Consider the following 13609-nt stretch of genomic DNA (forward strand, 5'->3'; position numbering starts at 1 on the left):
ATTTAATGTGTAGAATGAGTTATTAAGACACGCCCGAGGAAGCCATTGTATGGCGAAACACGTGTTGCGTTTTTGTAAAACTAGCTAGTCAAAATCACACAATAAAGTGTTTTTAGAATACGTTAGTTATGGATTTTCATTAAGTATCGGCCGATTCCATCATATTTCTTGTATGTTTTTATCTCACTTTAAAACTAACACAAAAGAAATGTCTCACATGTAATCTATAGCTGTTACGAAATTTGAGAATATCTATAATTTGAGATTTCTTCTTTGTTTTTGTAAACTGGATATTTGTATATATGTATCAGTGGATATTGTTTTGGGTGTATACCTGAATGTATCACAAATCACAGTAAATGAATAAATAAATAAATATTTGGTTGTTTAGAAAATTTGTTACGAGATTTATGATCTCTCAAGTTCCTGAAGAATAGCATTGTTTGGAAAAACAACTGTGAACATTTATTATGCATCTACCTACGTTGTTTTTGTCAAATTAGTGGCATCTCTAAGATTTTAATGAATGCTTATTTTAAAAGGTTGCACTTCTGAAACACAAATGAAACATTTCCAAACACGATGGCAGGCGAAATGGGTAAGTTGATATACAATATATTAATCATATGGAAAACACGGTTCACGCTGAGTCAGAGAAGTGTTTTCATAAAAACTTGAAGTTCGCGAAAGTTACGATACGTAGTAAAAATAATAAAATTTTCAGCTGGTCAAAACAATTAAAGCTAAGCATGAGATCGCTTTACAGAAATAAAGAGATAATGTTAAAAATAACTCTACCTAATTTCAATTCATATATTTCCTCCCACAACGGAAAATTTAGTGGGGACTATGAAGTTTTATTACACTTTCATTGCTCCTTGTCAACAGATATTCTCTGACTTTTCCGAAGAGTTCAAAGAGGCTTGAATAACTTCTTTTTTGTGCAAGTCTAGGAGTGGAAATGAGTGCCAAGCGTCATCACAGCAAGATAGTGAGTATGAAAATATTTTAAGTGACTTTTCGTAACATACCCACCACTTATTTACTTATATTTGATAAACTATTAGTAACAATAGCTGGACTGGCAAAATATTTCAATTTCTTTTATTGAGATTTAGTATTTGTGTGATGTTTATAATATTATTAGACTTGGCAGTCACTACCGAAGCGAGTTCAACACCGCAGAACAATTTTTTAGAAAAACATTCAGGTTGATATGTATTGAAATTCATGGAAATTTGGAGCCAATATTAAACTTTCACAAGAAGTTTTCGAAAAAACAGACAGTTTCCAATTCGATGAAAAGTTTTATTGATGCAGCGAAGGACTAATAATGGAAAACCTTCTGATGAGTACATTGCTGGCTGAAACTTTCATGGATAATCTAGAGAATAAAATCAATAATAATAAGTTAATTTACAGTTTCTTGTACTGGTATAGTCGAAGTAAACGATGTTGTGCACTCTTAAAGTTAGCGGCACCCTCAAATGCCAAAAATAGCAACACATACAAACGAACCGGCTACGAACTAGTCCACGTGGACTGTACACTTGGTTGTTCGCATTGGATAATTTTTACTAACCAAGTTTTATGATTGGCTGGAGAGTCATAAAATTAAATATGAAGTCATGTTACAGTGACGAATAGGAATCGGGAATGCGGGATGGTTATCGCCGTCGTTTTCATTTCAGGAACTGATCGCGATTTGAGTGTTGAAATTCGATATTGGTGCAGTTATAATTACTCAAAATTTTTGTTAACTGTGGCGTCCTTGGACAAGTAATAACGAGTGTGATAACATCGCAGACTTTTTTCAGTGTAGTGATTTCAATAGCGATGGTGAACAACGCAAAAAAGAGCCAGATAATAAGATTCGGATGTATTTAAATATTAAAACACAGAGAGTATGTTTCAATGTATCTAAGAATCTACATCTCAAGTTTGGTTTCGAGAAAAACAAAGTATTACAATCAACATCAGACTTGACCGAAATTCCTTTCTCAACTGTACGTAAAATAGTCAAAAACAAACCTTATGGTCGCAAGACACGATGTGATAGAGGATTACCAAAACCTTCAGATGTTCATCTGATGAAATTATTGAAAAAAACAATATACGACATTTACAACTGAAATCATAAGGAAAAAACTGAATACTTGGTATGACACTCACGACACAGTTACGAAGGGTGGACTGATGGTTCGAGAATGTCTACGCCTAACATGCCTTCAAACAAAGGATCGCAAGTAATCATTGTGCTTTTCGGAGGAAGTAAAGGATGGGTTCCGAGTTCTTTGAAAATATGTGGAAAAAAACTTGAGGACTTCAATGTTGACTATCATAAGAACATGGAAGCTAATATTTTCGAGGAATGGTTTGAAAACACATTCATCCCAAATTTGCATGCGAATAGGGTAATTGTTCTTAACAACGCTTCCTGGCATTCGCGACAGCTCATCAAAGTACCGAAAAAAAAAATTAACTGTTAACACCAGCAGAAAATTAAAAAATTATCAACAAGAAATGAAAATTAAAAATTAAAAGATTCCTATTATTCGTGACAGTTCATCAAATTATCGAATAAAAATTCGAGAAAAGATAAAATACAAAGTTTTTAATGGATAACAATTTGCTTGGACGTGGCTTACAGAAAGTAATAAAGACAAGACTTCAGTGTCGGATACATCATAAGTATATAAATTGACTGGTGGTTCTTGCCCAAAACTTTATATTGGCCAAACGGGGAGAACTTTTCCCAAAAGAATCAAAGAGCATAGTAGTTTCTTCAATGGAAAGATCAATTCTATCATTTGCTAACCATCTTTCAGTAGACGGACAAGAGTTCAATCACGACTATGACGGGTTACATTCAGAAGAGAAAATCTCATTTTCATTTATTTCATTTCTTCAAAAAGTTGATTCAGTGCTTATGGAATGATTTTCTAACCAAAATATGGTTGAATATTCTTCTATAAGCATTGTTCTGACGTTAGCCAGTTGATTAGCATGAGTGGTTAGTTGTACCCACTGAATCAACCGCTACCCTGAATGTGGGATCGATCCCAACTGTGAAACGCTGGGCTCTTACTGCTTATATCGTTCGATCAGTGCTAGGATCGCATATTGAAAGGAGATACTTCGTTAATCCCTAATTCGCACAAGTTTTAATTTTTCAGGGTTGTATTCCGTATGTAAATGATAGCTGGCTAACAAAAAAAAATATTTCAACCATTTTTTTATTTTCCATGATACAACCTGATAGTGTCTCAGAAACGAGATACTGAGTTACAGAAATATTAGAGTGATTTCAGGATTTTTTCAAATATTTCATTTAATTTATGAGATATGTATACATGTACTGTAATAACTGTAACATACTCTAAAGAAATACTTTTTTCTAGAGCTCCAAATCGAGAAGTCGATCGAAGTCGTCTAATATTAGTGAAAGGCTGATTTCCAAAGATTTTAAAAAATGTGAAGGTGAACCGAAGTACTATGTAAATATTTCCAAAATAATGGGGAGGTAAGTAGAATCGATTTTCAGGATAGCTGAGTTAGGTACTTTCATTGATTATCGTAACTTCCTTATTTCCCCTCATCTTTTTATTTCATATCTCTTATCTACTTCAAACACTTCATCCTGTTGGCTATGTCTTTAATCTAGCTCTTCAATGATTGAATAAAACTGGTCGATACTTGATGAAAATCCGTATTAAAACTAAGTTATACACTTTATTGTATAATTTTCACTATAAAGGGTTTTACAAAAACCGCAACAATTATTTCGCTATACAAAAGCTTTCTCAAGCGTAAAATAATTTATTTATCTGAATAACTCGAAGTTTCAAGTAATTATTAGTGTACTTAACCCAACCTGTTCTTCAAGGGTAGTTGAGTCCAATAATGCATTCTCGGATCGGCCTAGCACAGAAGCCATGGGGACTGTAAGTTATCTTGGAAAAGTAAGATTTGAGTTTTCTGTCGACCGCGTAGAAATAATTGACTTCAACAGTGTATTAGTATTTCAAAATAGAACCACTGATGGGACATGGCAAATAACACTGTCGTATCATGAATTCTCCATAATTGGAAATAATTTTCAAGGACAAAACGCAAGCACTACAGAAAAATACTTAAGGCACTCTATGAGCAGTTGCAGTGCAAAAGTAGCTATTCACGATGGATTTGAATTGCTACAGATTGAATTTATTCCGAAAAACGATCTCAGGAAGTTCAATCCACGTAAACGCATTTCTCCAAAGGAAAGAGTTCTTAAACAGCTGAATTCAACCTCAAAACAATGAACACATATTTCTGATATGTACATGTAATGATTGGCGATGACGGGCACTTACTTCATCAGGACCAGACGACTTGTTGATATCCAGACCCCTCTTTCCCAGAGGACACTTTGGGCAAGTGCACAGGGCCCTGCGATCGAAAGGGCCCCCTCAGATCAAATACAAAATCCCTAGTACCTATCGGATCACCAAACGATAACCAATATTTATCACCAAAACACTTACATAATTCGAACAAATCGAACCTAAATTACCGACTACAATACCAACTTACTAGCTTTTACATGCGGAAGCTATTCTACTCTCGCCCAAAAATGAGGCTCTCCGACTTCACCATGCTTAGATACAGTCAAATATATAATGTAACACTGAGCACATACACATTTTAAAGAAAAATCATCAGCAGTACACTCATCAGTGTGACTCGCTCCATTTGAATTGAGCGCACGAAGCGAAGTATGAAGCTCTAAGTTTAAATTAGTAGGTGTACATGCTGCTGGGTGTGTATCGGAGGCAATAAAGTTTTTTGATGGTTCAGAAAGTGTACAGCTTTTTTTCGGGCTCTACTCGTCGATGGAATATATTGAAAGATAATTTAGGTTAAAAAAAAGTTGTTAAAAGTCTTTCACAAACCAGATGGTCAGCCCGAGCAGATGCCGTAAGCGCCTTGCATGAAGGTAACGAACAAGTTATAGAAGCTTTGATATCCGTCGTCAGGCACGAGAAACTTGAGACGAAGTCCTTAGTCTGTCCAGAAAAATGGAAAAACTCGAATATATTATACTAACGGAAATTTGGAACTGTATATTGGAAAGAATAGACAAAATAAGTAATTATTTTCAAAAAGAAGCAATAACACTAGACGTTGCAACTAATATGTTTACTTCACTTGATGATTTTATTATCAATCTCAGGGATAAATTTGATCACTTCGAATCGTCTGCCAAAGAAAGAAACCCGAAATCTGACTACAAGGACCTATCTCAAAGAACAAAACGCAGAAGTTCTCGCCAGATTTTTTTTAACGGCTCTGTGCCGTCAGTCCAACTGAATGGAAGAGAGAAATTTAAAATAGAAAGCTTTTTTCCCATAAACGTAAACGTTTTGATTTATCTTTTCACTTGAAAACTCTGAATTCTGAAGAGTTGAGACAAAGTTGCAAAGAATTTGCTGAATTTTATTGTGAAGATGTTAATGAGAAAGGGTTAGAGATAGAATGTTTGCATTCAACAGAATACTTGAAAATTGTTGACAGTGAAAATGAAGATAAAATATATCAACTTTTGAATGAAAACAAAATTGAAGACACATTTCCAAATGAAGAAATCGCATTGAGAATCTTTTTAAGCATGATGGTAACTAACTGCAGTGGGGAACGATTCTCCAAATTAAAAAGAATTAAAAATGAATTAAGAAGTACAATGCTTCAAAAGAGATTAACCAGTTTGTCGCTGATGTCGATAGAATCTGATGTACTAGAAAGCATAGATTTTGATGAAGTGATTAACGATTTTACCCATCTGAAATCTAGAAGGGTTCCTCTTCAAATAACATAGATTGTTAAGCACTAACCTGTTAATGCTAAAACAAGTTACTTTTGTGGAGTATATTACATTTATCTATTCGTTTCATGTAATTGTTCAATCTTGTTCATCAACTTTCTTTGTCTATTCTAACAAAATAGTGTTATGTCAAAGTTATGGGAGCCCCATTAACCTATTATGCCCAGGACCTCCAATAGGTTAAAGACGGCCCTGTTGATATCAAGCTGTTTCAAACTTCGCCTGAGTAGACGTTATCGAAAAGAAATTTCCTGCATTATGGATTCTAGTATGGAAATATTCAGTGGTACCTTTCCCAGTAAATCGACTGTGGAGTGGGACGCAAATTGTTCAGCTAGAAGATTTGCTTTTTCTATGGCCGTTGTTGCAATTGAACCAGCTTCAGCTACCAACCAGAAGGATCTAGACCTGTTGGGATTGGCAAGCAGTTTATCCCTAATTCTTTGATTGTGAAGTTCTTTGCTTTCATTCATTCTAAGCTGTTACGAGCATTAAAAAACCTAATTCAACTTCCGGCACTGGGAATTTTACGTCACTGTCAGTAGGAGAGGTTTTTAGAGGTGACAGTTTGCTCGCAATTTTTGTTTAACCAAGGTTTGCCGATAAAAGTCCGTTTCATTGAAAAAGGAATATATACATCCGTGGTTTCAACTAGATGACAGATGACAGGCAAACGTTGTTCTGCCATATAAATTATTCCTAAACAGTATCAAATTTGATGACAGATGGAAACAAAATACAAAAAAAGTGGATAGGGACACCCTTAAGTCTATCCAAATCCAAGATAGAGTAAAACAAAACAAAACCGAAGCGTGTCAGATGGAAAGGGCAGCGTTCCTTGGTGAATTCGCCTTCTTGGTACGAGTTCGGTACCAGCACAGGGTTGTAATCAGTCGTTTGCGTGTTTGTGTGGCGTGCGTTATAGTATATTGTTCAAAATTGTTTTCCAAGATGTCCAGTACAGACACTGCTGATGATACTGTGAGCTATCCTCTGAGTCCAGCCAGGAAACGATCCAAAAAAAGACATTTGAGTGTTGAGATGAAAGAAGTGATTTTAAATGTGTTTAAGAAAGAGATGGAAGAAATTGAGACATCGACTGTCGACGAAGTCGTATCGAAAGTTTCCGATGAAATTGGAGTGTGTTGCGCTTCGATTTACAATGTTTTACGGGAATATAAACAAAATCATACATTTTCCAAACCGAATACAAATCAGAATCGTCAAACCATTATAAAATCAATAGATGATGCTGATAAATATGCAATCAGGAGGAAAGTGCATGAGTACTTTTTCAGAAATGAAATACCCACGATAGACAAAGTACTCACAGAAATAAATGAAGATGTTTCATTGCCAAGTTTTAAGCGGTCAACATTCCATAAAGTATTGAAACATTTGAATTTTGTATGGAAAAAACGAGGGATAGAGAGGAAATTGTGTTATGGAGGAGAGAGTATTTGACCAAAATTAAATATTATAGGGAACAACAGAGAACAATTTATTATAAGGATGAAACCTGGATTAATGCTGGTCATACTACCCCTATAGATGGACTATCCACCGGATTAACAAATCCATCAGGTAAACTTATATTTATATTAAGACCTATCTCAATATATAAAAAGTAACTGTACACTTATTTTCATTGCCGTTCCAATTGAGAATGGATAGACTATATACAAACGGGTCGAAAACCGAACAATTTATTCGAAATAAGCACCATTTGAATCAGTGCCAAGGATCGGACCTCTTCTGTAGACCAGTCTAGCTGCTGCTGTTGCAAGTTTCCGTACATTTCGTCGATTTCCTCACACTAGGACTCTGCTGTGATAGTTTGGGCCGGTTGCAGAAAGTTTTAGTGAATCATACGAGTCGCTGACCACCATACAGTAACCATTGTCATTTTTTGTGGGTTTTTGCCTTTGAAAATTGCCTGGGTGGCTATCGGAGTCCAACCTGAATATCTTCTGTTGTCGTAAAGGATCCACTTCTTAACACACATGACGATCCGATTCAATAAAGATCATTTTGGTCGCGCGAAGGCAAAGAAGAACAGACTCGAAACGTGATAACTTCTGTCGATCGTTCAAATCGTGGAGCACCCACGTTTCGAGCTTTTTGACCTTTCCAATACGTTTCAAACCATCAAAAACTGTATGGGAGCTGATGCCCAGTTCTTCCGTTACCCCACGCACCATTTTTGATGGATCAGTTTCCACCAGAGTCCTCAAATTTCCGTCATGGATTACTGTAGGTCAACCACTTCGGGGTTCGTCTTAGAGACTAAAATCTCCGAAACGAAATTTCACAAACCAGCGTTGAACCAAATGCCAAATGCCAGATCAATTTTTCGGGCTGTTTCGACAGCGTTTTGGTTCAATTTGAGTTCGTAGAGAAAATCTGTCCGAAAATTTCTTAACGACATCGTATACTAATAAGCAAAAAAGAATTAAAAAACAAAGTTTGAAGAGAAATGAACGGCATCAATGTATTGAGTACAACATTGTGTATCGATCAGTATATGCCACGGCCCAGTAGAATTGAGATATGGAGCTACAAAACACATGACACTGAAACGGACAAAACTATAGAAACAACCTAATATCAACGATTCTAACAAATATACTCACCAGAACAGTTGCTTCAAAAATTGTTTATTGATCTCATGAAATAAGTTGAAACGCTGGTGGTATAAATGTTGGTATCCTAATGTACGTACCTTTCATCTCAATACAAAAGAAACGGCGACATTCACGCTTTTCACGAATTCAAACGTCTTCGGGCAGAAATCAAAAGAACCATTAGAATAGCTTATAAAAAATTCATTCAGAAAACTAAGGGCGAGATTATCCATAACCCCAATAAGTTTTTGTCATTCATTAACAAGTCAAAATATATGAACCGAATCGGAGATAAAATGTTACATGAGAGCAAGCTACTCGATAATCCTTCAGATAATCTTGATGATTTTGCAGATTTCTTCAGTGGTTCTTATATAGCAGGGGTGGCCAACCGGTCGATCGCGACCATTAGTTCAGTCGATCGTGGAAAGGCAAAAAATATAAATAAATAGACCAGACTGCGCAACGTGATTTAGACTGGCAATGTGATTTAGCTTTCTTGGCCGATTTTATTAGAACTGAGTACATTAAATCTGAATCTACAAGGCAAGAATAAAACATTAACAGAAATGATGAGTTCTATTGCAGCATTTCAAAGTCAAACAGCGTCTATGATAGTTGACATAGAGAAGACAAAATTTGAACAATTTGTAAACATCAAGGGCCATATGGAAAAACATCCTACCTACAATTTCATTTCTGAGAAATACACGACAGAAATTAGGGCAGTGATAGCAGACTTCGAAATTCGCTTTAGTGATTTCAAAAAAATTGAGAAATTGGTTCAATTCATCAGTTATCCGTTTAATGATTCCATTGATCATAGTGATATCTATGAATTGGCTACAAAATTCGCAGATATAATTCAAATGGAGCACATTATATTACAAAACGAAATTATTACTCTGCGCTGCGACATATTTCTAAAAGCAAGATCATTCTCAGGTCAAGATTTCTGGGCATTGGTCTCCAATGAAAAATATCCAAATTTGAAGAAATGTGTTAAACAACTTCATTCGTGTTTTGGTTCGACATATTTATGTGAGTCAGCATTTTCCTACTTAAAACAAACAAAAAGTAAACACCGTTCTCGCTTGACAGACGCTCATACATTGGATTCTTTAAGGTTGGCAATTTCCAACTACAAACCAGATTATGCTAAACTAGTGGAAGATACTGCGACGCAATGCTCATACTAATATATAGATAGGACCTATAAATATTGATTAAACATCATCAACTCAGACTTCCATTCCAAAGTATTGAGTAAATTTAAGGAAACAATCTCATATGTGATACGAAAGAGACTCCTAAGACTGTCCAATAAAAAATATTTTATGATTGTGTACTAAACACTATGCTGTTTCATTTAAGATTTCAAGAAGTATGTAAGTGGTAGATCGCACAGGGTTTCATCAGTAAACAGTAGATCTTATGTCTAATCAAGTTGACCACCCCTGTTATATAGTATCAACATCAAGTGACCATACGAACAACAGTAGTGATATTACCATCCTAGTAATCATAAACTTCAGTATTGAGGATGTTTATCATACCCTTGAAAAATTAAGGCCTAAATTTAATGCGGGACCTGATCATTTTCCAGCATTCATCATTAAAGATTGTACCTCAGCTCTGGTTGAACCACTAACAACTCTAATTGATATATGCCTGAAAACATCAACTGTACCGTCAATATGAAAAATGTCAAAAATATGCCCAATTTTCAAAAAAGGAGATAAAAGTGAGATAAAAAATTACAGACCAATCTCTATCATATGCAACTTTTGTAAAGTGTTTGAGATGTTTCTTGAGAAGACGATCTATTGTCACAGGCCCCCCCTACCATATGTGCAAAGTGTGCAATGCACACGGGCGCCATCCTTTAGGGGCGCCAAAATATAGGGTCAAAAATAACAATAATTTTCAAAAAAAAACAAAAAAACAAAAATTTATTTCAAAATAAAAGTTGAGAAATTAAATAGGATTAGGTATAAATACACACGAAATTTTATTAGTATATCATCCAGTTACTGCCGATTCCTATGTTGCGAGAACATGTCAGGCGGTGATTTTTCCTGTTTAGACATGAACAATACCCGGAGCGCTATAAAAGAGATGATGCATCGCCAGAGGCGTTTTTAAACCGGTTAGTTCACTAGACCGTGCAACAAGTGCATAAAAATAAGTAATCTTATTAATTATTACATTTAAAGTTATTTTCATTTTGTCAAGTGAAGTGTTGTATAATATTTTGTTTACTACTTTTTTTCTAAGAAGTCAAATGCTGAATATCTGCTGACTCCAATTTCAACGGTTTTATTTTTTATAAATTGGTAAGTGGTCCCTACTTTAATTTATACTATCTACATTAACCCTTTATAGGATACTGGTTATAATTATTTTTTGTTCACCCAAATATCTTTTTATTGATTGAAATATCATGTACAGGGTCTTTGACTACATTTACGTGCTTCCTAGAGCCTTTATCATGTCAGATAGAAAAAAATGTTTTGAGCAGAAGTTGTAAGTTTTTTTTCCTATATTATCTTTTGAAGTTTAAGATAAAAACAAAATCGCATCGAAAATGAAAAAATATAGGCAGCATCCACATTAATAAAACACCCTGTATATTATGCGCTAAAATAAAAGCCCTTTTTTCTCTGATTTTAAAAATATATATGTTGATATCATTTGGGCATTTGGGTGAGCTGTTTTTAAATTTTTTAGTTATATTAGGTTAAATAAATTGCAGAGAAAGCCATGGAAACCATTAGAAGAAATATAATTTATTTTCAATAGTCCAAATAGCAAACAAATATATGCATAAAACATTTATTTTCTATCTGACATAATAAAGGCTCTATGAAGCACATAAATATAGTCAAAAAGTCAAAGACCCTGTAAGAGTTGAAAAAAATAATTGGTTTTTCATTAATGACTCGCTTAGTTTTTATGCTTTCGATCTTTTTAAAAAACCATTTTGTAGATTTTTTAAGGGCTATAACATCAAATTAGTTTAATACTTTTTCTGCCTTTATTTTTGAAAGGGTTTAAGTTAATGGGCTCGAACATTTTCCTTTTTACTTAAGTACGTTAAATTTGTTTTCATTGCCTGATGATACTGACCTCTTAAGTATTTTACAATATATATTTGAAAACAATTCAATCTCCACCCTTCCAAACTTAGGCATTTCATTAAGAATTCTCCTGACATTGCCTGTATCTGTAGCGTCTGGCGAGCGATCTTTTTCAAAGTTGAAAATCATTAAAAATTATTTTAGATCGACAATGCTTCAAGAAAGATTGTCTGGGCTAGCAATATTAGCGGAAAATATTGCTGCTACACTAGCTATTTTGTATTTTTCTATCGTACCTAGCTATCATTTTTGATTTTATAACGAAGTTACCTAGGTATTTTTTATCAGAAGTATCTGCATATTGCATATTCTTTGAAATATCTAAGTATTAGTAGAAAGCAGTACATAAATATGACTTCTAAAGTTCAGTTCTTTGCTTGGGGCTAATAATGTTGCTGTCAGCAACATTATTAGCCCCAATCAACACGGTTTCATGGAAGGATGTTCAACCACCACGAATCTTGTAACAATCACTCAATGTATTGCAGAGGGTATTGATTGTCAGTCTCAGACAATCAAGCGTTCGACAGCTTTGACTATAGTATTCTGCTTAACAAGCTTTCAACTTTTGGGTTATCCAATGAATTAGTTACCCTCTTCAAGTCGTATTTTCACAATCGTAAGCAGTATATCCAACTCAATGGCATCAAGTCAATCGAATATATAGCCACATCTGGTGTACCACAAGGATCAAATCTAGGACCCCTACTGTTCAATATGTTTATTAATGATATCGGAGCTGTGATTGATGTCAATTTCCTTTCATACGTAGATGACTTGAAACTCTATCACAATATAACATGTTCTAATGATTGCGAACGTCTCGCCCTGAATTTAAATCGCGTTGCTACATGGTGTCGGAGGAATAATTTATCTCTCAACATATCCAAATTCAATGTAATGTCTTACTCACTGAAAACGAACTTGAATTTACACAAATACGTCATAAACAATCAAGTTCTGGAGCGTCCTGACACACTCACTGATCTAGGTGTTACTTTTGATTCATCCCTCTCTTTCAATAAACATATTGACACTACTCTAACAGCAGCTTATCGCATGTATGGATTCTTAGTTAGAAATACAAAAGACTTCAACATTGAAATTACTTTAATTAACTTTTGTTCGATCTAGGCTGGAATATGCATCTGTCGTGTGGAGTCCCTACTATCAGGTTCATATAAATCAACTAGAAACCCTACAGAGGCGCTTCCTAAAATATATCTCTTTCAAACTTGAAGGCTCGTATCCTACTGTAGGAATCCCCAATTATAAATTGCTTGTAACTCACAATTTTTGTAGTCTCGAGGTAAGGCGTAAATATTATTCATCTCTTTTTTTTATTCAAGGTCATAAACTGCTCTCAGCTGTTACATATGTTGAGTTTTTGGGTTCCTAGACGTTCATCTAGGAATAGTGTCACATTTTATCTCAACACTCCGCATACAAATATAATGAAAAAAAATCTCTAATTTTCACAATGTGCGATACCTCTAATTCTGTTAGTCATGCCCTAGATATAATCAACTGCCAAATTATACAAATCAAAAGACATTTCCTAGCTAACCGACAGCTCTGTTTTCATTTTTATTCCATATAGATTCACAAATTATATTATGTAAGTACATATTTGTAAATGCCACTGTTACTCCCTATTCTGTAATTGCGTTCATCCTGTAGAATAGTGTATGAAATAAATAAATAAATATCGCCTGTAAGTTCTACAATGTTGAAAAGTGACTAAAAAATCATTATCTATGACAATTTAAGACTCAAATTAAAGACTCAAATAAAATCCATTGGTTTTACAGGTATATGGTTGCCAAAAAGGACCTATCACCAGGAGAGGTGATTTTAAGTGAATTACCATTAGTGGTGGGACCTTGCACTGGCAGTAAATTACAATGCTTAGGATGTTACAAAAATGTCGAAGGAGAAAACGGTTTCGTCAAGTATGTATCCAAATTCTTTGGAACAATCTC

The 13609-nt window shown here is 34.7% G+C and overlaps 1 protein-coding gene across 2 annotated transcripts in view; it reads left to right on the top strand.

Annotated features, from left to right (window-relative positions):
- The window catches only part of LOC111516048 (SET domain-containing protein SmydA-8), a 43530-nt gene that overhangs the window by 11709 nt on the left and 18212 nt on the right, over positions 1-13609 (top strand). The window contains exons 1-4 of one of the 2 annotated variants that reach the window (XM_074178773.1): positions 488-598; positions 889-991; positions 3402-3523; positions 13439-13579. In XM_074178773.1, coding sequence (XP_074034874.1) covers positions 962-991; positions 3402-3523; positions 13439-13579 — 293 coding nt within the window. In that variant the 5' untranslated portion in view covers positions 488-598; positions 889-961. Of the gene's footprint in view, positions 1-487; positions 599-888; positions 992-3401; positions 3524-13438; positions 13580-13609 lie in introns of those variants that run through there. The other variant, XM_074178774.1, reaches the window with a different exon arrangement.

Source organism: Leptinotarsa decemlineata, unplaced genomic scaffold (assembly GCF_025532065.1).
Source record: "Leptinotarsa decemlineata unplaced genomic scaffold, Ldec_3_MD MMD2_tig00004307_RagTag_RagTag, whole genome shotgun sequence".
Lineage (NCBI taxonomy): Eukaryota > Metazoa > Arthropoda > Insecta > Coleoptera > Chrysomelidae > Leptinotarsa > Leptinotarsa decemlineata.